Source organism: Nerophis lumbriciformis, linkage group LG02 (genome assembly GCF_033978685.3).
Source record: "Nerophis lumbriciformis linkage group LG02, RoL_Nlum_v2.1, whole genome shotgun sequence".
Lineage (NCBI taxonomy): Eukaryota > Metazoa > Chordata > Actinopteri > Syngnathiformes > Syngnathidae > Nerophis > Nerophis lumbriciformis.
Genome location: NC_084549.2, coordinates 22,319,785 through 22,347,237, shown reverse-complemented (window position 1 = coordinate 22,347,237; position 27,453 = coordinate 22,319,785). Strand labels below are relative to the sequence as shown.

General features: G+C 38.9%; 1 protein-coding gene across 10 annotated transcripts in view; it reads right to left on the bottom strand.

The window, feature by feature from the left end:
* Nucleotides 1-27,453, bottom strand: part of adgrb3 (adhesion G protein-coupled receptor B3) — a 355,792-nt gene that overhangs the window by 139,735 nt on the left and 188,604 nt on the right. For all 10 annotated transcript variants that reach the window (XM_061958821.1, XM_061958809.1, XM_061958771.1 and 7 more), the window contains 3 exons: nt 22,047-22,211; nt 18,887-18,988; nt 2,939-3,045 (listed from right to left, as the gene is read on the bottom strand). In XM_061958821.1, the coding sequence (XP_061814805.1) occupies nt 2,939-3,045; nt 18,887-18,988; nt 22,047-22,211 (374 nt within the window). The remainder of the gene's footprint in view (nt 1-2,938; nt 3,046-18,886; nt 18,989-22,046; nt 22,212-27,453) is intronic.

The window sequence follows — 27,453 nt, the reverse complement described above, 5'->3', positions numbered from 1 at the left end:
CTCTGTATGAGGCCAGCTGAGTTGTACGAAACGCAAAAAAAGATAGGATAAAATATTATTTTCATCAAATCGCATAATAACAGAGACATAAATGCTGCTAAAACAACTTTTTTATGAAGGTCTGTATCGTTTGGAGAGTGTGCAGCTCTAAATAATGTTGTGGCCGGGTGAATCTATATAATGTTTATGAGGTTAATTTTGATTAAGTTTTGGAAAAAAATAGCGATGTATATTCAATTGTGTACATTTTTTCAAAAGATACATTTGGAACCTTTTGGAGAGGGCTCTGGGATTGCCTCCACAAACCAACATCTGGCGGACGATCTCAAAGCACGGGTTACAAAAGCAACTGAGGAACAAGATGTACACTAAAGCATAGCCAATACATATTTTCTACACCAGGGATTCTCGAACTGTGTACACGGGCTCCATCTAGTGGTATGCAAAGTACAGTGTTTTATATTAAAACACGGTGTTACTGTTCAAACTATGTGTAATGTTACTGTGGCCATAAATCTTAAATGTACTTGTTAAATAAAACCTCTACCTTGTTTTTAATGAATACTTAGGCCTACAATGCTACTGTATTTTATTATCGGTCATTATAGTGTCATTTAGAAAATTAATTTTTTCCTAAGGCGGTACTTGGTGAAAAAAACAAACTTGAGAACCACTGATCAAGACTACAAGAACATGTTTTAAATGTCCAGTAGATGGAAATCTTCATAGATCTCCTTAACAGGAAAATGGTCTCCATTCACAGATTAAAAGTTACTTGCTTGATTTGTGTGTAATTGTGTTCTGTATATGATAATGTAACACACTGGTGTTTGCTCGTGTTTGTCCTAGTAAATTACAGGAAAAAATAATGCACTGTATTTTACATACATACTTCTGGATTACTGTGAACGTTGTATTTTCTATCATTAAAAGTAAAAAAAAAAAAAAAACTACCGTATTTTTCGGACCACAAAGCACACTTAAAATGCTTTAATTTTATCAAAACTCGACAGTGGGACTTACAACCCGGTACGCCTAATGTACGGAATAATTTTGGTTGTGCTTAGGGACCTCGAAGCTGATAAGTGTGACCAGTAGATGGCAGTCACACATAAGATATACGTGTAGACTGCAATATGATGGCAGTCACACATAAGAGATATGTTTAGACTGCAATATGACTCAAGTAAACAACACCAACATTTTAAATGTTCCATTGAAAATATAGAACATTACACACGGCGCTCAAAAATCTGTCAAAATGTTTTAGTACGACTTTGGTAAGCTATGAAGCCTCACCGATTAATGTATTGTACTGTGCTTCAACATACGAGTACCGGTATTAATTTGGCGTGTGTATAAGGCAAGACGGTGAAGTGTGAAGTGAAGTGAATTACATTTATATAGCGCTTTTTCTCAAGTGACTCAAAGCGCTTTACATAGTGAAACCCAATATCTAAGTTACATTTAAAGCAGTGTGGGTGGCACAGGGATCAGGTGGGTAAAGTGTCTTGCCCAAGGACACAACGGAAGTGACTAGGATGGCGGAAGCGGGGATCGAACCTGCAACCCTCAAGTTGCTGGCACGGCCGCTCTACCAATCGAGCTATACCGCCCTATACCGACGGTAACACTTTAGTATGGGGAACATATTCACCATTATTTAGTTGCTTATTAACATGCAAATTAGTAAAATATTGGCTCTTAATAAGTCATTATTAAGTACTTATTAATGTCTTATTCTGCATGGCCTTATTATACAACCAGTAAGCCATTAACTAAGAGTCTTCCCTCAATAACCTCAGAATTATTGCTTATTAGTAACCCTAACCCTAACCCTAACCCTAACCCTTATATGTTTCCCTAGTGTCCTAATAACTCTAAATTAAGTCTTTGTTACTTTAATACGCAACTAATTAATGGTGAATATGTTCCCCATACTAACGTGTTACCGGTAAGACATATTATCTGGCGCTTTGTTTCGCAATATTATGCAAAATAACCTTTTCTTACCTTCTGGTACCTGCTGATCTGTATTTGGGATCTGCATAAATCCTGAAAATGTGCACGTGTCCGCCTTTGTAGTCAATGAGCTTCTTCTTTGTTTCTATCTTCTTGTTATGGGACATTCATCCTCCACTGTTGCCATTTCTACTATAAAGTAGTGTAAAGTTCTTACTTATATCTGTCAGTAAACTCGCGATGAAAGCACTAAAACATGCCGGTGTAGTGAGTTTACATTATTCACTCAAGGAACTTTAGTTATTAGAGAGTTCCGATCGGACGGTTTGTCACGGGACACATTTCCGGCGTTTTTATTGCACTAGTGAGCCACGGATGAGAAGATGCTGCTCTGTTATTGATTTAAGTAAAGTCTGAATGTCATTAAAAGTTAACTCCATCTTTTGACACTTCTTCCACTCCCGTCCTTGCACGCTACACTGCTACAACAAAGATGACGGGGAGAAGACGCTGCCGAAGATGAGCCACGTAAATAAGACCGCCCACAAAACGGCGCATCCTGAAGCGACTGTCAGAAAGCGGCTTGAAGATGATCTGTAAAACATAATCTATGCAACATTTTGACCAAAGAAAAAAAAAAAAGACCCCTTTAATGGGCCCTATAATGCGGTGCACCTTTTATATGAAAATAGACCTGACTATACGCGCTCATCGGCAGTGCGCCTTATAATCCGGCGCGCCCTATGGTCCGGAAAATTCGGTAAAGAAAAAGTACAGCATCTTTGGAGGACTGAACGTGTCCAATATGACAACAAAACAAACGGAGACATGGCAAAGTGCTAACGATGTATTACTTAAAGGTACAGTTTTCCTCTATGTTTGGTCACGCTGCAACAAGAACGGATGCTTTGGGCGTGGGGTGGATTTTAATGCGTTGGGAATAAAGGCTGTGGGAGGGAGCTGACTTTGCACTTACTGATTGCTGCAAGTATCTGAATTCATTTGTTATGCATCTGGCATAGCTCGGCGGCTCCCAGAAGGCCATACCGCGGTGATCCAAAGAGCAGCGTCGACTGGTCGTGCCTGCGAGAGACAGACAGAAAAAAATAAAAGAGAAGGACGGCGACAGATTTGGAGAGGAGGAAGTGGCAGCGGGGCGGGAGGGGGAAGATAAGAAGGGAGATGAAGATGCCGGCGTGGAGCATTTAGGGGGGGGATTAAGACCAAAGGAGAGTTGAATGACGGGAGGATAGAAGTCATGTTGGAAACAGGAAATGAAGGAGAAGGAAGAAAAGAAGGCAGACGTATTACTTTTTTTCATGAGATATTTAAAGTCCCCTTTTGTCCAGTTCTGCTGCCTATCACTCAACATCAAAATTTGATGTTGCACATTCAATTATGCAATACAGACGAGAGTGCTTATTTGAATGTATTAGCAGTTAAACTGGATCCCCCTGACTTGTAATATATGCACCATGTCCCGCGTTATTAGTGCTCCATGCAGGGAAGGGTTTATTCGAGCATGCAGCACCACTGCTGTGGTCGCTGTCAGGCACTGGAACAGCGATCCCGAAATAGCAGAACCGCCCAACGTCCGCCCACGCGGGCCTCGCGCCACTCCTACGTCGACGCTCCAACATCACACCTTCCCAGCTGTCGACCTGCTGGAGTGCACTTCACAGATCACCCGGCCGCTCGACATCCCGTGGAAAACTCCCACAGTAACAAAACATTTCCCCTGGCGTCCGTGCCTCGCTTAAACCTTAGCTATCGCTTGTTCTTGTTCTCGCTTTTTCACACGCCGACACACACACACAGGGAGAGAGGGCTCAAAGCCACCCCTCCTGCACGCCCACCTTCTCCACAGCTACTATCTTATCTGCTCAGTGCTCACACACACACACACACACACACACACACACACACACACACACACACACACACACACTCAAGCTGCACACAAAAAAAAAACGTCACCCCTGAAGCACAAATGAAAGACTCAGGGTAGGTTTTTGCACACTGACTCCAACTGCGGCAAAGTCTAGAAAATCCAACAGCTGTGTCAAAAAGTCTGCATTTACAAATAGAATCTTGCAGAGGAACATACAAACCCCGTTTCCATATGAGTTGAGAAATTGTGTTAGATGTAAATATAAATGGAGTACAATGATTTGCAAATCCTTTTCAACCCATATTCAATTGAATGCTCTACAAAGACAAGATATTTGATGTCCATCCATCCATCCATTTTCTACCGCTTAATCCCTTTGGGGTCGTGGGGGGTGCTGGAGCCTATCTCAGCTACAATCGGGCGGAAAGTGGGGTACACCCTGGACAAGTTGCCACCTCATCACAGGGCCGATATTTGATGTTCAAACTCATAAACTTTATTTTTTTTTTTGCAAATAATAATTAACTTAGAATTTCATGGCTGCAACACGTGCCAAAGTAGTTGGGAAAGGGCATGTTCACCACTGTGTTACATCACCTTTTCTTTTAACAACACTCAATAAACGATTGGGAACTGAGGAAACTAATTGTTGAAGTATTGAAAGTGGAATTCTTTCCCATTCTTGTTTTATGTAGAGCTTCAGTCGTTCAACAGTCCGGGATCCCCGCTGTCGTATTTTACGCTTCATAATGCGCCACACATTTTCGATGGGGGACAGGTCTGGACTGCAGACGGACGAGGAGAGTACCTGCACTCTTTTTTACAAAGCCACGCTGTTGAAACACGTGCTGAATGTGGCTTGGCATTGTCTTGCTGAAATAAGCAGGGGCGTCCATGAAAAAGATATGTTGTTCCAAAACCTGTATGTACCTTTCAGCATTAATGGTGCCTTCACAGATGTGTAAGTTACCCATGCCTTGGGCACTAATACACCCCCACACCATCACAGATGCTGGCTTTTTGAACTTTGCGTCGATAACGGTCTGGATGGTTCGCTTCCCCTTTGGTCCGGATGACACGATGTCGAATATTTCCAAAAACTATTTGAAATGTGGACTCGTCAGACCACAGAACAGTTTTCCACTTTGCATGAGTCCATCTTAGATGATCTCGGGCCCAGAGAAGCCGGCTGCGTTTCTGGATGTTGTTGATAAATGGCTTTCGCTTTGCATAGTAGAGCTTTAACTTGCACTTACAGATGTAGCGACAAACTGTATTTAGTGACAGTGGTTTTCTGAAGTGTTCCTGAGCCCATGTGGTGATATCCTTTAGAGATTGATGTCGGTTTTTTAGATCCACAGTGCAGGGAGAAGCGCTACCACAGATCTTCCCTACCTACAGCTATAAGATTTTACAACACTTAAGTGATTACTGTAAACTGCTTTTTTGTTATTGTGAAAAACTTAAGCTAAGTGTGCAATATGGGTGTTACGACTTTTCTTTTATGATTTATCTATACATAGTGCAAATGTTTAATGCCCAGTATGTATTAGTTATTAAAAAATGTTAGTTTGTCGTTACAGTTTACTTTTGCATGTAAATTCTGCATTGCAACCACAACTTTTCTCCATTGTGGAATAAATACAAATCTATCCAGTCTTATCCTAAAAAAACGGACATTCTTTACTGAAATATAACCACGGTGGAACGGTAGAGAGGTCGTCATTATAAATCCGTTCCACTTGTTCATGTCGAGAACGCCAACATCACTGAAAACCCAGGCCATGTTTTCCCTTGCAAGTTGCAACCTAGCTTGTATTGTTCCTGCATGAGTGGTCATTTGAAACACACAAAGTCGACAATTACAGAAGAAACGAGCAAGAAGGTCATCTGGGGGGGGGGGGGGGGGGGGGTGAAAAGGGCGACATGTCCTCTGCACTTTTTCCTAAAGGCGGTTTTGGACGACTGCACCGTATACTGTCCAAAATATGCTACATTGAGAGGAGACGAGTCAAGTTGTTTCCTTTTATCATTGCTTGGATTCGCCAAGTACCATCTTAGAAAAAACGTGGCTCTCCAAGTACCACCATAATGACCAACATTAAAATACAGTACCGTAGTAGGCCTTAGTATTCATTACAAACAATGTAGAGGTATTATTAAACCTGTCCGCCCTGGGATCGGTAGCTCGTGAGTTCAAACCCCGGCCGAGTCATACCAAAGACTATAAAAATGGGGCTCATTACCTCCCTCACTCAGCATTTAGGGTTGGAATTGGGGGTTAAATCACTAAAATGATTCTTGAGCGTGGCCATCGCTGCTGCTCACTGCTCCCCTCACCTCCCCGTGGGTGATACAAGGGGGTGGGTCAAATGCAGAGGTTAATTTCACCACACCTGGTGTGTGTGTGACTATCAGTGGTACTTTAACTTTATTTAACAAGATGATTTAATATTTTTGGCCACTGTAACATTACACACAGTTTGAACAGTAACACTGTGTTTGAATAGAGTAAAATTAACACTTTACCAACTGTTTCTAATGAGCACGGTAATGAAGTACAAAGTATGACTTTTATTAACTTAATGGGGAAGGCCGGGAAGGGGTAGGGGCTAAGATTATTTTTTGTTTTTTTATGTCTTATAGGTGTTGTTATAATGTTGGATATTCGAGTTAAATGATGCCAAAGTGTCAAATCATGAGATTCATGCATCTGGGCCTGAGCTTGGTTGCAGTTTTAAATGCCTCATCAGGATGAGTCGTGTTGTCACAGCGAGATGGACGTACTTACAGTCGTGGTCAAAAGTTTACATACACTTGTAAAGAACATAATGTCATGGCTGTCTGGAGGTTCCTATAATTTCTACAACTCTAATTTTTTTGTGAGAGAGTGATTGGAGCACATACTTGTTGGTAACAAAAAACATTCATGAAGTTTGGTTCTTTTATGAATTTATTATGGGTCTACTGAAAATGTGACCAAATCTGCTGGGTCAAAAGTATACATTATGTCCTTCACAAGTGTATATAAACTTTTGACCAAGACTGTATTTCGACATGAAACAAGCTCTCAGCCAGAGAGGCTATGAGGAAACAGAAAAAAATGTAGGATAAAGTGTAATTTTCATCAAATCTTGCGCATAATGATAATGCGACATGCAGTGACATAAAAGCTGCTAAAAGCAGTTTTTTTATGCAGAGTCTGAATCGGTGTACCTAATTTGGTGACCTATGAATCTTTAGTGAATATTCATAAAGTTTATGAGGTTTATTTTTGACCATGTCTGGAAAAATATAGCAGTGACAAACTTCAAGATATATCTTTAAACTGTACATTTTCAACAGAGACATGTTGATACTTTTGGAGAACATGGAGCGTGGTTTCATTTGCAATCTGGGAACGCCTCCAGAATCGAACATCTTGCAGCCAGATTCAAAAAACGTGTTATGAAAGTGACCGTGGAGCAAGATTTATGCAAAATTTGCACCAAAGCATATCCAATATATTTTATCCAGACCAGTGTTTAACCATCGGGCCTGGGCCCATTGCTGGACAGCATGCGCCACCTGGAGGACTGCCAAAAAATATCTGTTTCTCAGGCGTGGTCCATATGGGAACTCAGTTGTAATACATTTTCCCACCACCTGTGGCAGTAATGATAATCTCAAACAAACAGAAGAAGTCTGTAACTAAAGTCATAGAGAAGTTTCTTAAGCACAAAAAATATGACTAAAGGGATGAAGCTGTATTTTCATTTGCGCTTAAATATTAATGACACTTTATCTAAGAAACATATATATTGTTCTTTTATATCATTAAATAACAGCGTATTTACTTGAGCACTGGGTAAATTCTATGTACATTTATTTTTCATCAGTTTTTATGAGTCCTATCTATTCCAGTATATTTGATTAGTATTTATTTTTATAATAAACCTGACCTAAACTTTAATAATCTATGTGATAAACCTATAAAATGTTAAGTAGTTTAGATATAAGCCCTGAATATGATACAAATTAAGAGTAAGATTACTAACTCAGTGTTAATATTTTAGTGGGTCCCAGGCCCCTCTATCGAGGAAAAGTTTGCCCCCAAGGTCAAAAAGACTAAGAGCCCCTGATCTAGACCAAAAGGAAGTGTTTCACATGTAGATTACAATCATCATAAGCACAACCATTTTAACATAATCACCATTTTAAAGCGCATGCAAAAAATCTGCACTGTAAAAATGCACAATTTACAGCAAAATACCGGCAGCTGTGGTTGCTAGGAAGTCACCATAAAAAATACAGTCACAATATTCAGGACATTACAGTATGTTGATGTTGAATTCAATCATTTTACAGTGAGCTGTTTTTGCTTAGGGTAAATTATTATGAAAAAAACGGATAATTTGTTAACCTAAAAAACTATAACATTTACAGTACAATTAGGGCCAATTTTAGTGTTGTCAATCAGCCTATCCCCGGGTGCATATCTTTAGACAGTGAGAGGAAGCCAAAATACTTAAAGGGAACACAGAAAGACCCCAAACCCAGGAATCGTCCCCAGAACCTCCTCAGTGTGAGGGCATGAGGAGCGTTAACTACTGCGTCACTGTGCTGCCCTGACACCACTACTAGTATCTGCAACATGCTTGTGTTTCCGAGACATGTGAGCAGCACATGGGGATATTAACTTAAAAGTATTTGTACAACCTTTCACTGGACAACTCACAACATGGTCTTAATTCCGCAATTTAGCGAGCTGATAAAAATAAACCTTGAAATGCTCCGTAACTGTTAAATAGCTACTTGCAACCAGTTCCTACGCACTTAAAAACACAGCATGGTTCATTCCCATGCAGTTTACAATGAAGCACATAGACATAACCTCTCAATGTCTGAAAAGACACAAAAATACAAGAAAACATGTTGTTAGCCAAAAGTTAACTAGACTAATGCTTTAACACAAACCCCAAAAACAATTAAGGTATCCTGTAAATGTAAATGTACAAAGTGCTAAATCTTTAATTTAGACATAATAATAATATAATACATCTTAAGAGTATTTGCATGTGGGGTTAATTTTATCAGGTGTAATTTTCTGATAGGATTGGAAGTAGCTTGTGTTTGCAGTTGGTCACATAATCCGTTAAAAACAGTTTTCTACTAAAGTCAAAGTGCACGTGTCCATCCCTGGCCTTCGGGTAATTCCCAAGGAAGAGGGAATCACAAGAATGTAGGTGTCGGGTTTAGAAAAGAAGATTAAAGACCTTAGCAACATCTGGTTTAAGTTCCACACAAAGGGACAGAGGATAGAGCTCGGAGGTCACCGGACCCAAATCATCACAGGTTGACTCTCAAGTAAATAAACTGGGTGTTGGCCGGACTGATCGGCATCAAGGTTTGACCCACCAGGAGAGGGGGTCTATAAGAAATGGTATTTAAACACAATGTTCCGACAAGACAGCAGAATGAAGAGATCTGGCACTTCTTCTCCTAGAGTTGCAACTCTCGTCCGAAACTCGCTGAAACAATATAAAGCACATCACCCCAGTCCTCCAGAAACTCCACTGGCTCCCCGTTCCTCACCGGATCCACTTTAAAATCCTCCTCCTCACCCACAAAGCACTCCACAACCAGGCCCCCTGCTACCTCACCAACCTGCTTCACCGCCATACCCCTTCACGAAGCCTCCGCTCCTCTGACGCCAACCTCCTCTCCCCAACACTCAGAACCAAGGTCTGGACCTGGGGTGACAGAGCCTTCTTCATCACTGCTCCCACCCTCTGGAACATTCTTCCCAAACCCATCTGTGACTGCCCAGACCTTCCCACCTTCAAAAGCCTTCTCAAAACACACCTATTCAGATCTGCTTTTAACAGTGATTAGTGTTCTGTGTCTTGTAATTGTCCTGTATTATTATGTATTTTACAATGTACTGCTTTTATATTTCCTGTATTTTGTATTATTACTTTAAACTGTTTTATATTTTGATTTGTTGTCCTGTAAAGCGTTTTTGAGTGCTCTGAAAAGCGCTATACTAAATAAAATGTATGCATTATTATTATTCTATTAGAAAAAGGTAAGGACATGTCTATCACTATTTAAAAAAGGATGTCATGGGCTCTCGTTGATCCCTAACCTGTTTTGATGAATTCATACTGGGAAGATAAAAGTTGCCAAAGGCAGCGTTGTATTGATGTGAAAAGTGTATGCAAAACATGTTAGAAACACGCTGTCAAGTAGCTGAATAATAATAAAAATAAAATATTTAACGTAGTCCAAGGTCAGTGTTACTTCATTATGTAAGGAGCACGTAATGAAAGCACCAATTTTAAAACTGAGTCACAATGCAACGTAGAGGTCATATATGGTCACGGTTAGCATCTGCACTACCTTCATAGATACAAATCAATAAGGCTTCCTTTTGCAGATTAACAACCCGACTATCTCAATGCGAGAGGTTTCATTTAGCCTCTTTGCTCAGGGTACATGAGAGCTTTTGGGAGAATTAACCTGTGAAGAGTTTAATAGCTTCAAGTTATGTTGCAGTAATTGCACTCTATTTTTTTTCCTGACGGGCGACCTAATTTGTAATTTTAGCATGGAACAAAGCAGACAGGAACGTGAAAAAAATGAATATTGTTAATGTAGTGGTTCTAACGCAGCTGTCAGTCTGTTCAGGCTGTCGGTTGCTTTCCACACTGAGCAGGGTATGCAGTATAAAGAGCGGATTTGTGTTACTTTAAAAAAAAAATAAAAATCCTGTGTCTCCAACTGCGTCTTATCACTCTTTAGGCGTTTGTCAATGTCAAGGGGAGGAGGGAGCCTTCCAAGCATCCTGGATACACTGATTGGAACCTTTTCCAAAAAGATTTATATCAAATGTCAAGGCGTTCCGAAGGCACCACAGTCGGTGGTAAATGACCAAAATGGGCTGCCAAAAGAAGACTTTTTCTCCCCAGCAAGATGCCATTCATTGATCAGCTAATCATCTCGGGAGTCTTGCTGACAAAAGCACCGGCCAAGAGACAAAGTGTGCTCACATAACAGGGGTGTCATCCTCCCCACCCCCCCCAAACCGAAAACAAACAACGAGGAAAAAACTTAAAGGAGAATGTCACTCAGTGTAGAGCACTGAACATGCTAGCTTGAGTCTTGATTTGAAAAAAAAACAATCACTTTGTACAATATTCTTCAACTACCCTTTTTCGGTAACAGCAAGAGATGCTACCCCAGTAGAAGCATTTAAGTCCCATCTTAAAACTCATTTGTACACACGAGCCTTTAAATAGACCCCCTTTTTAGACCAGTTGATCTGCCGTCTTTTTTCTGCTGTGCCCCCCTCTCCTGCATGGAGAGGTTATTAGGTGACCACAGATGAGGCGCTAGCTGTTCAAAGTCGGTACATGGGGGGTGGACCACTCATCTGTGCATCAGTTGGGGACGTCTCTGCACTGCTTACTTGTCTCCACTCAAGATGATCTCCTGCTGGCCCCACTATGGACTGGACTCTCACACTATCAACTAGATCCACTCGACGTTCATTGCACCGGTCGCCCAGGAAGGGGGGCTCTCCACATCTGCGGTCCCCGACAAGGTTTCTCATTGTATCCCATTGGGTTGAGTTTTTTCTTGCCCTGATGTGGGATCTGAGCCGAGGATGTCATTGTGGCTTGTGCAGCCCTTTGTGATTTAGGGCTTGTGGAGGGGGCGTGGCCTGAGGGCCTGCCGTGGAACGGGATGTGTCAGGACCGGCCTCGAAGACAGCGACAGGCGCGTAGATGACCCAGGTGGGCCTTGTTATCTAATCACCTGTCGCCTTTATTAGCAGCAGCCGGGAAGAGAGACGTAGTTGGAGTTGGAGGTGCTGCTAAATGTGGACGCAGGAGAGAAAGACAGTTTGCTGGAAAGCAAAAGACTTGCACTATTTGATGAAAATAAAACAGTGTTATACCCCGAATTCCGGGCTCTCCTGGCAGTGTGTGGTGGTCCGAAGTACCCATTAGAGGGCAACCTCTACAGGGCTATATAAATAAACTTTGATTGATTGATTGATTCTTACCGCAGCTCCATTGGGTAGATTTGATGGGTTACTGCCCGATTTGAACCCGATGCACATGGACTATAATGGACAATGTCACAGGTTTTTTCCTCGGTCCTTGTGCAGTGAAACTAAACATGAAACTAAACCAAAAAAGTAAACTAAACAACATTTTTTGTGTGCGCTATGTAGTTTTTGGATACATGCGCTAACAATGTATCGTAAATGGTCTCACATAACCTTGCAAATAGTCATACATTTTGAAACTAATTTTACATGGCATTTGAATCATTTCATTGAATTAAATATTTGGAGGGCATGACCGAATTATGTCGGTGCTTCCGGGTGTCAATTCACATGTAACCAAATAGTGTCATGTTTCAATACCTTTGTTGCTCATTGTAGACTAAACACCTGCTCAAACACTTGGCCGGGAAACAGTCACTCTAGCCTCTAGGAAATATTGCAATTGTCCATGCCAACAAAGCATGATTGAAAACGCTTGACTGTAATGTACGGTTCCACTTTTCCAAAATGCACTGCCTCGATGCGAATTGACATTGAATTTGCCATAGACATGCTCCTGATTAGCATCAGCAAATTTACATGGGCATTTCAACAGCTCCAAATTTGAACTTTGAAAATGAAAACTACAGCAAATATTTATGTATTGATCAAATAGCTAGTTTATAATAAATACAATACTTAAAAGTATAAACACTTTGTAGGGCACAGCATAAAATAGACATAAATTTAGCTTCTTATGCAAACACTACTTCCTAGCTAGACAACGCAATATAGACTATGCACTACTGCCGTCTAATGTCTTGGAATCGCAACTGCATGCAAAGTCTACTATGTAATACTTGCAAATGATACTCAGAAATGTGAAAAATATATAACAAATGGACAACAGACTCATTACAATCAGCTCATTTTTTAACGTTACATTAAAAGTGAGATTTAATATTAAACAACTGACATTTATTAACACACACAGAAGCACAAACATTTTTATTTTTGATTACCAGAATTGATTTCCAGGTACTGGGAATTTTATATATATATTTATATATATATATATATATATATATATATATATATATATATATATATATATATATATATATATATATATAGAAAAAAACAATAATCATTAACTTAGAATTTAATGGCAGCAACACATTGCAAAAAAGTTGGCAGAGGTGCATTTTTACCACTGTGTTACATGGCCTTTCCTTTTAACAACACTCAGTAACGTAAAGAGTTTGATGCTTTTCAGGTGGAATTATTTCCCATTCTTGCTTGATGTACAGCTTAAGTTGTTCAACAGTCCTGGGTCTCCGTTGTTGTATTTTAGGCTTCATAATGCGCCACACATTTTTAATGGGAGACAGGTCTGGACTACAGGCAGGCCAGTCTAGTACCCTCACTTTTTTACTTTGAAGCCACACTGTTGAAACACGTGGCTTGGCATTGTCTTGCTGAAATAAGCAATGGCAACATATGTTGCTCCAAAACCTGTATGTACCTTTCAGCATTAATGGTGCCTTCACAGATGTGTAAATTACCCATGCCTTGGGCACTAATACACCCCATACCATCACAGATGCTGGCTTTTGAACTTTGCACCTATGGTTCTTTTCTTCTTTGTTCTGGAGGACACGATGTCCACAGTTTCAATTTGAAATGTGGACTCGTCAGACCACAGAAAAACTTTTCCACTTTGCATCAGTCCATCTTAGATGAGCTTGAGCTCAGCAAAGCCGGCGGCGTTTCTGGGTGTTGTTGATAAATGGCTTTCACTTTGCATAGTAGAGTTTTAACTTGCACTTACAGATGTAGCGACAAACTGTAGTTACTGAAAGTGGTTTTCTGAAGTGTTCCTGAGCCTATGTGGTGATATCCTTTACACACTCATGTCACTTTTTGATGCAGTACCACCTGAGGGATCCAAGGTCCGTAATTTAATCGCTTAAGTGCAGTGATTTCTCCAGATTCTCTGAACCTTTTGATGATATTATAGACCGTCGATGGTGAAATAGCTGGTCGAGAAATGTTGTTCTTAAACTGTTCGACAATATGCTCAAAGTGGTGACTCTCACCCCATCCTTGTTTGTGAATGACTGAGCATTTCATGGAAGCTGCTTTTATACCCAATCATGGCACCCACCTGTTCCCCATTAGCCTTTTCCCCTGTGGGGTGTTCCAAATAAGTGTTTGATGAGTATTCCTCAACTTTTTTAGTCTTTTTTGCCACTTGTGCCAGCTTTTTTTAAACATGTTGCAGCCATCAAATTCCAAATGAGCTAATATTTGCCAAAAATAACAAATATTTCCAGTTTGAACGTTAAGTATCTTGTCTTTGCAGTCTATTCAATTGAATATAGGTTGAAAAGGATTTTCAAATCATTGTATTCTGTTTTTATTTACGATTTACACAACGTGCCAACTCCACTGGTTTCGGGGTTTGTAGATCAGGAGTTTGCAAAACTTCACAGTTGTTACTGCCCATGTTTTTTTTACTTTACAGACCCTAAAATGTATTTGCTCTCGTGCACCACACACAGGGCGACTATAGGAGACTCAGACAGATTAAACTAAGATGGAGGAATTACATTTTGTTGTATCAGGAGTTTAATCGCATTCCAATTGAGGAACGTTGTCCTTCTGGTCCATTCAGCTGCTGCCTTGCTTTTGTGTCACCAAGAATGTGTTTCTTGTTAGCTGATGAGCTCCACTTTAATTAGTTGCCGGGCTTTGGATCCGTCATCCTGCATGCGTTTCTCTTCCCGTTGAAATGTAACTCGTGCACTTTTGCCTTGTTCAAATACAAAGTGACATTCTTGTCGCGAAGCTCCTGCACTTGAGTCCACCTGTCTTTCCACATTGCAGCACCAGCATCCACACAGGTCCAAGACAGACCCCCCTCGACTCGCCCCTGGTGGCGGTTGTCACCCATGATGGGTGAGGCGGCGCTGATGCCGGCTGCTGTTCTCATGATGACCTTGATGATGACAGCGTAAGCGACGATGCCCCCTAACACATTTGGACGCGTCACCGCGGCTTGTCTCGCTACATTCCCGTCTCACACTTTGTTGCGTTGCCGGTGCTGATCAATATTGCATCTTCGTTAAATCCGTATCAGCAGTTTGACTATCCTGGAGGGAAGGAAGAAGGCTAATCGTGGTGTCCTTTTGCATAGTTTGACCTCCATTTAAAATACAAAACAAAAAGGTGGGAAAGGTTCAAGTCCGTTCATTGTTGCATAACGCGGCCTTTACAAAACTGTGATTAATCGCTTTACAAACAAACTTGACCTGACCTGAACTATCCTCCATCATGGACTTTTTTCAAGTGCCAACATAGTTTAAGTATGAAATATGTCTGCTCCCTTTATTTTAGCCTTTTATCATTGCACCAGTCCATCCATTACACGGGCATTTAAGGTCAAGTGATGCACCACATTTGAGGTAATAGTCACACACAAACCTCCTGTGTATTCAATTGTGAAGTGAAGTGAACTATATTTATATAGTGCTTTTCTCTAGTGACTCAAAGCGCTTTTACATAGTGAAACCCAATATCTAAGTTACATTTAAAGCAGTGTGGGTGGCACTGGGAGCAGGTGAGTAAAGTGTCTTGCCCAAGGACACAAGGATTGACGAGGATGGTGGAAGCGGGGATCGAACCTGGTACCCTCAAGTTGCTAGCACGCATACTTGCCAACCCTCCCGGATTTCCCGGGAGACTCCCGAAATTCAGCGCCTCTCCCGAAAACCTCCCGGGACAAATCTTCTCCCAAAAATCTCCCGAAATTCAGGCGGAGCTGGAGGCCACGCCCCCTCCAGCTCCATGCGGACCTGAGTGACGTGTCGACAGCCTGTTTTTACGCCCCCTTTCCCACAATATAAACAGCGTGCCTGCCCAATCACGTTATAACTGTAGAATGATCGAGGGCGAGTTCTTGGTTTCTTATGTGGGTTTATTGTTAGGCAGTTTCATTAACGTCCTCCCAGCGCGGTAACAACACACAACAACAGCAGTCACGTTTTCGTCTACCGTAAAGCAGTTCGTCTGCCGTAAACAGCAATGTTGTGACACTCTTAAACAGGACAATACTGCCATCTACTGTACATGCATATGTGACAATAACATCGAGGGCTTTTAGAGAGTGCAGTGCACAACTGCGCACACAACAAGGAGACGAAGCAGAATGCATCATCAGAGAGGGTGTTCAGTATGGTTAGAAAAATAGTGACAGAATAGAACAAGGATGGACAATTCAACCCTTAACTCAACAATGAGTAGATGAGTGTTATGTGTGTGTATATGTGTAAATAACTGAACACTGAAATTCAAGTATTTCTCTTCTTTATATATATATATATATATATATATATATATATATATATATATATATATATATATATATATATATATATATATATATATATATATATATATATATATAGCTAGGCTCCAGTGTCCCCCGCGACCCCGAAGGGAATAAGCGGTAGAAAATGGATGGATATATAGCTAGAATTCACTGATAGTCAAGTATTTCTTATATATATATATATATATATATATATATATATATATGAAATACTTGACTTGGTGAATTCTAGCTGTAAATATACTCCTCCCCTCTTAACCACGCCCCCAACCATGCCCCCGGTCCAACCACGCCCCCATCCACCCCCGACCACGCCACCCCCCACCCCCCGGCACCTCCCGAAATCGGAGGTCTCAAGGTTGGCAAGTATGCTGGCACGGCCACTCTACCAACCGAGCTATGTCCTTTTATATTGACTACCACAAAGATGTTGCAATTATTTTTATCAAATTGACAAAAATAGTAAAGCTTTCATGATAAGATTATCTAAATGCAGGTCAAAAAATTATATTTTGTGATAAAGGTGGACATTTGACTACATTTCATAAAGTAGTTACGAGGAAAAGTAAATACAAATGTCAAATTCTTTCATTTTTCTCCGAGTTGAGAATCAACAGCGCCTCATCTGGTCACAGCTAAGTAATGCACTCCAAAGGTATGGATCTTTAATGCTGACATTATATTTACTATGTTTTACCCAGCAAAAAATATATATCAAAATGTAATAAGATTGTACACAATCTTATAAAATGAGTGTGAATTATGAAAAACCACAAACAAATACAATAAAAAATATTTACTGAACTATAAGAGGCTACTTCTTTTTCTAAAACAAATTCTGCCTCGTCACAACAGACAAAATAAATTGCAAAACAGGACAAGATGGACCAATCAAAATTGTTCACACTGAATCAAATGCACTCACCCAATCTTTCAGTCAGCCATTTAGCATGTTATGGACTCACCCTCATCGTGGAGAAGACACGACAAAATGCACACAACGCAGCCCCAAAGCCAAAGGCGACTGACCCGGCCCTCAAAAAAGGAAACAGCCGCCGCACGGAACGGAAATCCATCACCACTAATGATCCCCAACAAGCCAAAATCGCCGCACACTGAAGAATACCACTTCAGCGATTTCAGCGCACAGGGGAAGGACCAAAACGAAGACCGTGCTCAATGAACTCTCCCGGTAGACTACTGCAAGTCGCATTACAGGCACCGTCCTTTGTTGATTTTGTGAAAGAGCACAAGCACCTGCGTAAAATATGTTGTGTTTTAATGTATACAACTGTTACTTATAGACATGTGCAGCCAATATATGTACAACATTAAATCAGTCGAAAAATTAGGTGGGTGCGGATTTTAATTGGGTGCACTTAATTGCCCAGGTCACAGCTAAGTAATGCACTCTAAGACCACAACCTAGGATATTTAATGCTACAAGGCCAGGGTGTAGCCTGCCTTCCGCCTGACTGCAGCTGGGATAGGCTCCAGCACCCCCACAACCCCAAGAGGGACAAGCGGTAGAAAATGGATGGCTTTGAAGTAATTTCACTGTATGCTATGCTAACAATAATACTATTTTGTATAATAGTACCCCTTCAAATAGCGTCTTTATAGCCTATTTTGCATACATCTTTATATTACGGATGTGATGTTGGCAAAATAATATATATTACTTTTACCTTGTAAATCAAATTGCTGGAATAAACAAACCTTTGCAAAATATTGTAATTTTTTTTAAATTTCCCCTTAATTTAATTTCAAGCATAGACACACCAGGTAGGGTAGCACAGTTTTGTATTTACATTTTTAATATGTCTTAAAGTTTTTATATACATATATATGTATATATATTTATATATATATATATATTTTTTTCTGTATTCATAAATAGTGACCGTCATACAAAGCATGGGGATATGCCACCACCTTAAGGGATGTTTACAATAAAAACACAATACAATTAAAAATAATAGTCAATATTTCTGAATAATTCCCACCAAAAGAGTAATATTGATGTAAATTTACATTATTCTGATCCACATCATATCAAATAACTGCTACTCAGGATTGTTTTTTTTTTGTTTTTTTGTTTTTTGCTTTTTAACTAAAACTTAAAAAAAAGCTTTAAAAAGTTCATTTCAACTCTACTTTAAATTTCATACACAATACTAGGTGGCAGTGTCTCATCTATCACACAATTAAGATTAAGAATGTGTGTGTCTAAAAATACACTTCAGTATTTTTTTTTCTCTGCAACAATCCAATTCAATGAGTCACAGCCTGAGCAAAAATCTGACAGGTGCAGCCAAGAGTTACACTGTGCTTTGAATCGGGATGATGGAATGAGGACTTTCTCCTTTGGCACTCGAATTCTGGCACCGGGTTTACTTTTACTGTCACTGTGTTTTGCAAATTTAGCAAGGATTAGGCAATAAACTTGTAGAACAAAAAGGTCTGCCGTTTTTTTTTTATCTACACTGCAGTGCAGGTCCTGTTATCATGAGGCCTGTGGTGAGATTATGTACACACGCCACGGCTTAGGAATTAATCAGGGACAACCAGAGAGAAATAAAACAGCAACGTTGCTCGTCTTTACCTGTGGCATTTGGTGGACATCTGTTAAAGGCCAGTTCTCCCGAAGGTGTACGTCGCCACACCACTGACACGGCGTAGTCCTCGGGACAAATCTCATAAGGTGCTGAAATACAAAGTCACACAACCGTGTTCATATCGATGAAAAAACACATCCCAGTATTTCCTGCATGATGCAAGCATTTCTTGCCATTGCACAGAAAAAAAACAAGAAGTCCAAGTTGAGCAGTGCCAATCTATCAATGTGGACACAATGTTGTTCTGCACTCATTCTAGCAAACTCTTGCTTTAATTTACACAAATGGGACATTTTGTAACTGCCGTTATTTACATGGTCAGTATTTTAACTGAAATGTAACTGAATTGTTCATTAGTTTTTATGCCAATGATAGTTCTTAATAATACATTTATTTTAATGCTTTTGTTATTTTACTTACTTCCTTTTTGATGTTTGAAACACTATTTTTGTCTACTTTGTGCGATTGTGTCCTATTTTTCAGTTTTATTAGCTTGACTATTGTCACGGCCCGGGCACACACCAGTGCACATTCATCTGGGCGCACCTCCAATAGTGCGCCAGGCGCGCACCACTCCGACTGCAGCAAGCGGCTGCATTCAATCATCTGCAATCAACGCACCTGTCGCTGACGAGAAGACCTGCCTCCTTAAGCCAGTGCGAACCTGCATCCTGGGCCAGAATGTAGCTACCTGTTTCTGTACAGTAAGCTGAAATTCTACAAGGTATATGCATATTCTCTCTGTGTTTCTCCACCTTTGTGTTGATTGCTCTCGTGTCCCCCTTGTTGTCTTCCAGCAGCATACCTCCGTTCCCGCGTTACGAGCAGTGTGTCTCATCTCCCTGTGTTCCCCTCTGGTTCTCTGGCTGCCCCATTTGGATCTCAACCTCCCGCCTGGACACGGACTTTGACGCCTTTCTATTGCCCCCAACTCCCTGCCTGCTCACGGATCTCCGAGCCAGCATTGGCCCCTCTTGGGACTTCCGCCTCTCGCTCAACACTACTGGTAACACTCAACATTTATTTCCCACACATAGTCGCACACCATACACATATTTGGGTTAGCTCACACTTCATATTATTGTATATAAATAAATATAGAGTTAAACGACGTCTCTGCTGTCTGTGCCGTCTTCTTCCCCTGTACAAACCATAACAACTATATTGTTTTCACGCGTGTTTAAAATAAATAAATAACTCGTTCTTGTGTTCTTCATGCTATCAGACATGCTATTATTTGAAATACACAACTTTGAAAATTTTAGCACACGTTAGGTATGTCACCACATAGTATCGGTGAATTTATCTCGGTCTCGGATCGGAAAGAAAATCAGTGGTATGGTCGGGGCTTTAGAGCCGCATGTTTCAATACACTTTCTGTAGGAGAACAAACATGACACAAACCTTCCTAATTGTTAGAAATCCCGCTGATTATGTTATACATGCTTCACTGATGAGAGTATTTGGCGAGCACCGTTTTGTCCTACTAATTTCAGCGACCCTTGAACTCACCGTTTTGTTTGTTTACATGTACTACTTTCTCCGATGCTGCCACTGAAAGACGTGTTTTGTGCCACTTCTACTTTGTCTCATTTTGTCCACCAAACATTGTATACTGTGTGTGAATGCACAAAGGTGAGGTTTGTTGATGTTATTGACTTGTTGGAGTGCTAATCAGGCATATTTGGTCAGTGCATGACTGCAAGCTAATCAATGCTAACCTGCAATTTAGGCTAGCTGTATGTACATATTGCGTCATTATGCCTCATTTGTAGGTATATTTGAGCTCATTTAATTTCCTTTACTTATGTCCTCTGTGTATTTAATTTATATTTGCATGTCTCATGACACGTTATCTGGATGTAATATTGGCTGAATTTCTGATAGTTTGTGTGCCATGTTGTTCCAGACCACAGCAAATGTTACCCAGCTCGCAAATATTGTAATAAATCCATTAGAAGAAGACAGCCTGCCGTTTCCTTTAAGTTGGACACACACATCTACAAACCCCATTTCCATATGAGTTGGGAAATTGTGTTAGATGTACAAACGTATATACAGTATATACATTAGGTCAGGAAAAAACACAGAGGCTATTTCATCCCAACAAGCCTATTTCACAGGTTTCCCTGCTCTTCAAGGGATTTTTAAATCAAATAAAAATAAAAATCCCCAGAAGAGCAGGGAAACCTACAAAACAGGCTTGTAGGGATGAAATAGCCTCTGTGTTTTTTCCTGACCTAACGTAAATTCTGCTCTACCCCGGTAATGAGCACTGTATAACGGATAAACCACAGAATCCTCGAATATATATATATATATATATATATATATATATATATATATATATATATATATATATATATGTATATATATATATATATATATATATATATATATATATATATATATATATATATATATATATATATATATATATATATATATATATATATATATATACAGGTATATATATATATATATATATATATATTTTTTTTTTATATATATATATATATATATATATACATATTTATATATATATACATATACACATATTTATATATATCTATATATATATACAGTATATACATGTTAATATATAATTATTAATTATTATAATTAGTTATTAAGAGTATGTGAAAGTTCAACTTCTATCTTGTTTACTTCTTTGACAACCTCCTTAAAATTGTCATAAGTGTGGGGAGAGTGTTTTGCTTTTTCCCATCATCCCTTGTAATGGATTTAAAGGGGTGTCATTTTGATTGTTTTTATGTTGATTGGATGTTTTTTTAATAATATCCACACAGTTCAATGAGCAGGTTATGTTATGTGTGACCGTGTTTGTTGATTTTCTGTGCTAGTTGATTTTGTTTTTTTCTGCACAGTGACTAGGGTAGGTTGTTTGGATTGGGTCATATAGTTACATGATGTACTGCATTTCCTCAGAATTATTATTAATGGCAGTGTCACTTGAGATGATCTTCAGATGGGGAAAACATTTGCAGAAATTACACCAGTGGATATTTATATATGATATGGATACACTGCTTAGGTCAAAATGATCATTGAACATGTACTGTCTCGCTGGCAACCCGCCTGCGGGCCATGGTTTGAACACCCTTGTTTTAAAGTATTTTAACTCACCTGGACAGCGTTGGTCGCTGCACTTCCTGACTTCTTCCTTGTTGCCATCACACTGATGCCCGGTCGTCGCCGCTCCCTGACACACCCGAGTTCGCCTCTGCCATCCACCATCACAGGACTTGGAGCAGCCACTCCAGGGACCCCAAGGGTTCCACTGGCCGTTTGCTGCAACAAAAAACAACTCTTGTTGACGAATACCACTTTAAATGTAAAACAAGAATATAAGACGACCCTGCTTGATCAGATATTTATATATATATCTATCTATATTTTTTTTTTAAATGTTTTTCTAGGAAAGAAATGCTGTCATTATTGTAATGTTGTTAGTTTAAGTTTGCAGAAGAAATCCAGACTTAAACAAAATAACTTGGAGCGCTTAGCAGGATGCGCGCATTTTATAGCTATCGAAGCGGCTCTGCAAATAGTGATTATTCACCTCATGCGGCCAACGTTGAAGCGCAATCATTTCAAACGTTGCTATAACCAGCAGCAGCTTTTATGTCTTTGTAATGAAGAATATTAAACTGCACATTAGACAAAACAACGCTACCCTTCAGCAATGTAGTAATTCCCATGCCCTAGTCTAAAACAGCAGAAGGCACATACAGAACAATTCTCCTACGAATAAATAATTTCTCTTCTGCTTCAAAATGTGAAACAGAACTAAGTCATGTAGATCTGGGGAGGCACTGATCAAGTCCCTAAACTTCAGTTCAGAAACCTCATGTTCATTTTTTTTTTTCAAAGCAGATATTGCTGAAATAAACTCACTACTGGCTTTCTATGCCTCTGCAAAGGTTGTTATACTGTAAATATTTACTTGTATCTTAATAGCAACATTTAGGCCTATCATGGAGTTGGTATATATGAAGGTATTCAACGCTGTTTGAATATACAAGAAAATAATGTTTGTTTGGCCTTGGAGGTGTAATTACTTTTCACAAAAAAACTGTTTTTCAGTGTTGTCCCAAAAGCTTTTGATTACTCACCTTTTGATACATTTACAAAGGTAGCACTCATTGAATACTCACATAAAAAAACTAAAAAAACATGATCCCCGCGTGAAGTCAATAACAACATTTCCCGGCCAATTATCACACCGATTGGAATAAAAGACACATCTTGAGAGGCCTGTCACTACTCTTGCTTTTGTGGATTTGTCATGATTTAAAGGTTTCGTAACAGTTTTTCACAAGAAAATTAGATTTTTACAGTAAAACAGAAAAAAACATGTTTTTAGGTTGGAGCAGCAGCAAAAAATTAAAAATACATCAGGAGATTATCAGAGGACCTCGGTATGATGAGACAAGGCTTGATGGAGGCCACTAAACTGACATCGTTGAGCCTCTAATGCATCGATGGCATTGACGGACAAGATGGACTGCTAACCCTGAATTCTGTGAAAGCCATACAGCATTTCTAACTGGATTGTACAAATCCAATTGGTAGAGCATGGTCTTGAACATGATTCCTATTTTCTTAAAGCACAGCTATAAAGGTTTTTTCCTCATGCATTAGAAAAAAAAACCAGAACAGCCCCTAATGGAATCTCAGGAACAGTGCTGGCTATCAGGTTGATAGCCCCAGCGATTAGCTCGGTAGTTAGCACACATGTCTCTCATGTGGAGAAAAGCAGCGCCTGAACCCCATCAGTTACACTAGCAAACATTGAATACCAGAGTCCAAACTTGTCATTTACATAACTGAGGCGTTCCTCAAGGCGCCCCTTTAAGTCCTCTCCTTTTTGGCAGTTAAACATTTCTTTAGTATTGGGATTTATGCAACTAAGGCAGCACTTCTCATATGGTGGTGTGAGTGGGTCAGGCCTGTGTGACCCCGAGGAACAAGATTTATCTGTATCATGCAGTGTCATACCTCAAAACCCACTTGGAAAAGCTGTACACTACAAAATGTGCTCATTGAGCCTGACTTCCTCATTCTGATAAAAAAAACCACAAGTTTTTATTCATGTTTGTTATGTAGGTATAAATGTGTTGTATATACAGTATATATATATATATATATATATATATATATATATATATATATATATATATATATATATATATATATATATATATATATATATATACAGTATATATATATATATATATATATATATATATATATATATATACAGTATATATATATATATATATATGTATATATATATATATATATATATACAGTATATATATATATATATATATATATATATATATATATATATATATATAAATATAAATACATATATATATATATATATATATATATATATATATATATATATATATATATATATATATATATATATATATATATATATATATATATATATATATATATAGTTGAGGTTTCTGTGGTTTATCCGTTATACAGCGCTCAATACCGGGGTAGAGCGGAATATACGTTAGAGGCTATTTCATCCCTACAAGTCTAACGGGCTTGTAGGGATGAATCTTTCCTTTTACGGACTAAAACAATGTTAATAATTAAAGCTGCAAGCAGCGATGGACGGGACCGACTTTGAAGGCACATAAAATCCAAACCGGAGCAGTAATTAAAACTCTTTGGTCAACTTTCAATCAGAAGAGTTCAATCCCTCTCCTGTGCTAGTTTGAAGCCGACACGACAAACGCGCTCAGAGGAGATAATGTTTGAAAAAAGGTGACTGGTTTTTACAAAATTTTTGTTTCGGAGGGGAAATTGCAAACTTCCTGTTGATTTTTCTTGAGGGTTGTCAATATATGAAATGTAGGTCTAAGTGAGACCTACATAGAGGTTTTGGTTTCATGTCTCTAAAACATTTCTACTGGAAGTTACAGGTAGTTTTGTCTGAGTTTTCTTCCGAGGAGCAGTTGTGTCTGTGTTTTCTTCCTAGGGGGCGCTAGAGCGCAATTTTGTGTTTTGGGGTTGGGTTTTTTATTAGATCGCAATTTTTGCCAGTCCTGATGTGTGCGTCCAGTTTGGTGAGTTTTGAAGCATGTTAAGGGGGGTCAAATTACAGCTCAAAGAGGCAAAAGTGACTGTTTTTACTAACTTTTTGTTTTGAAGGGGGAATTTCCAACTTCCTGTTGATTTTTGCTGAAGGATGTCAGTGAATGAAATCTAGGTCTAAGTCAGACCTACATAGAGGTTTTTGTTTCATGTCTCTACGACATTCTAAACGGAAGTCACAAGCAGTTTTGTTTGTGTTTTTTCCTAGGAGGCGCTAGAGCGCAATTTTGACTTTTTTTTTTTTTTTTTTTTAAATTAGATGGCAATTTTTGCCGGTCCTGATGTGTGTGTCAAATATGGTGAGTTTTGAAGCATGTTAAGGGGGTCAAATTACAGCTCAAAGAGGCGGCGGAGTAATAATAATAAAACGGACGAAATACAATAGGGTGCTCTGTCCCAAAGGGACATTGCGGTCCCTAATTAAGTTATTTTTGTTGTAAGTTGAGCTATATGTTTTGGATACAGTCTTATGCAGGGTTGTACTTATAACAATTTCAGAGAGAAATGGGCCGCAAAATGTTTTCCTCTTTCTCTTGGGGACGTAACAGACAATAATTGAGAAGCACTGAACTAAGGTGTTGCTGTAGCTTGTTTACTTCAGATGCGGTCAGTAGTCATTTGTTCAACTTCTTACATAATACTAGCGGTGTTCTTCAAGGTTCCATTTTAGGTCCTCTCTTTTTTATCATTTGGACTGCGAGCTCAGTTTAAAACCGATTCTTAAAAACACTAAAGTGCTGTCATAGAGATGATCTTTAAATACAGCTAAAAACAGCAGAGCACTCATGTAACTTTGATGAACTAAATAAACCAAAATCAAATGTCTACTGTAGAGGACGGTGGTTCGCAGGATTATACAATATAAGGCTGACAGTGAAGGGAGTGGATAGTGAAGTCCAGCCCACTTGTATTTACATTCCCGGAATTGTAACCCCGAAAACAGTTTATTTATGTCACACAATATTAATAGACCAACACTAAATTTTGATACCCTTGCTTTCTGACATTTTAAATGCTCCTTTGCACATTTAAGTGCCACAATAGCATCAAGAAGAGAACTGACTGTTATTTAGTTTTAATAAAGCAGATGCAGACGACCTTCAATAAAAAACAATACATTTTAAACACATGGCTAATGATTAATGCATGTAGGTCAAGCCTGTGTAAGTCAATTCACCATAAAACTATGACTTCTGTTGCGTTTGATGTTAATACAAAAGGTGATGCTTTGTATAAACATGTCATATGAAACAGTGATGATTGAGAGTATATTTGGTATTTCTGCTGCTAAATCTGCCAAATAACTGTCATCTGTGTTGTGATATAATAGCAAAAAATGTTCACTATTCTATCACGCTATCCTTCTGGAAAGACTATAGGAGAAAAGTTTGCTTTTATATCGCTTGATCTAATGGTTTGTTTACCCTTCTTTCCATAATTAAAATGATGAACAATCTAAATTAATATTGGAGTTACACATTCAAAAATATTAAAATAAAAAAGATATACATTTAAAAAAATCAAAATAGAGATTGTCATGTACAATCAGTCCACATTCTCTACTGTTCGCTGGTGTCACCATAGCTAAGCTATTGTGCAGAAATATGGGGAAATAGCTACAAAAGTACATTACATTCCCTAACCGTGTTACAAAAAGGTCAATTAGTATAATACACAATGCTGGATATAGAGAACATACAAACCCTTTATTTATTGATTCAAGAATATTAAAATTCAATGATTCAATTTATTCAAATTATGCACAAAGCAAACTATAACCTGCTAGCCAAGAGTGTACAACAATTCTTCTCAATGGAAGAAGAGAAATATAACCTTTCAGAAAAATGTAAACTAAAACATTTGTATGCACGCACAACACTAAAGACTTTTAGCGTATCAGTATGTGGAACGAAATTATGGAATTGATTAAGTAAGGAAGTGAAACAATATACTAACATGATCCGCTTTAAGAAAAGTTTTAAACTACAAGTGTTTACAAAAGTACAGAGAAGAATACTTGAAGAGGAAAAAAAGAGATATTATTTATCATAATACTATCTCTTATCAAAAATGACTTACCTAGTTAGGAAGACAACTGTTGTATTAACACTACATTGAGTGTAATGTGTGAAATGTTTGAAATGTGTACATAGAGTACAGGGAGCGAAAACATATGTGTAAGTACTTGATATGAAGTGGAAAAGGGGTAGGATTTCCTACACCTTTTTGGACATGTTGTAAAGATATATATATATATATATGTTCAAATGAAACCAATCTGAATTGGAATTTGAATAAAAACCGTATCGAATAAAGGTTCATACACCCCTCACATTATATCAACCATTTTATAATAGCTTTTCAAGGCATTAAATGTATAGATGTAAAACTTGGGTGTATCTTACAGTAG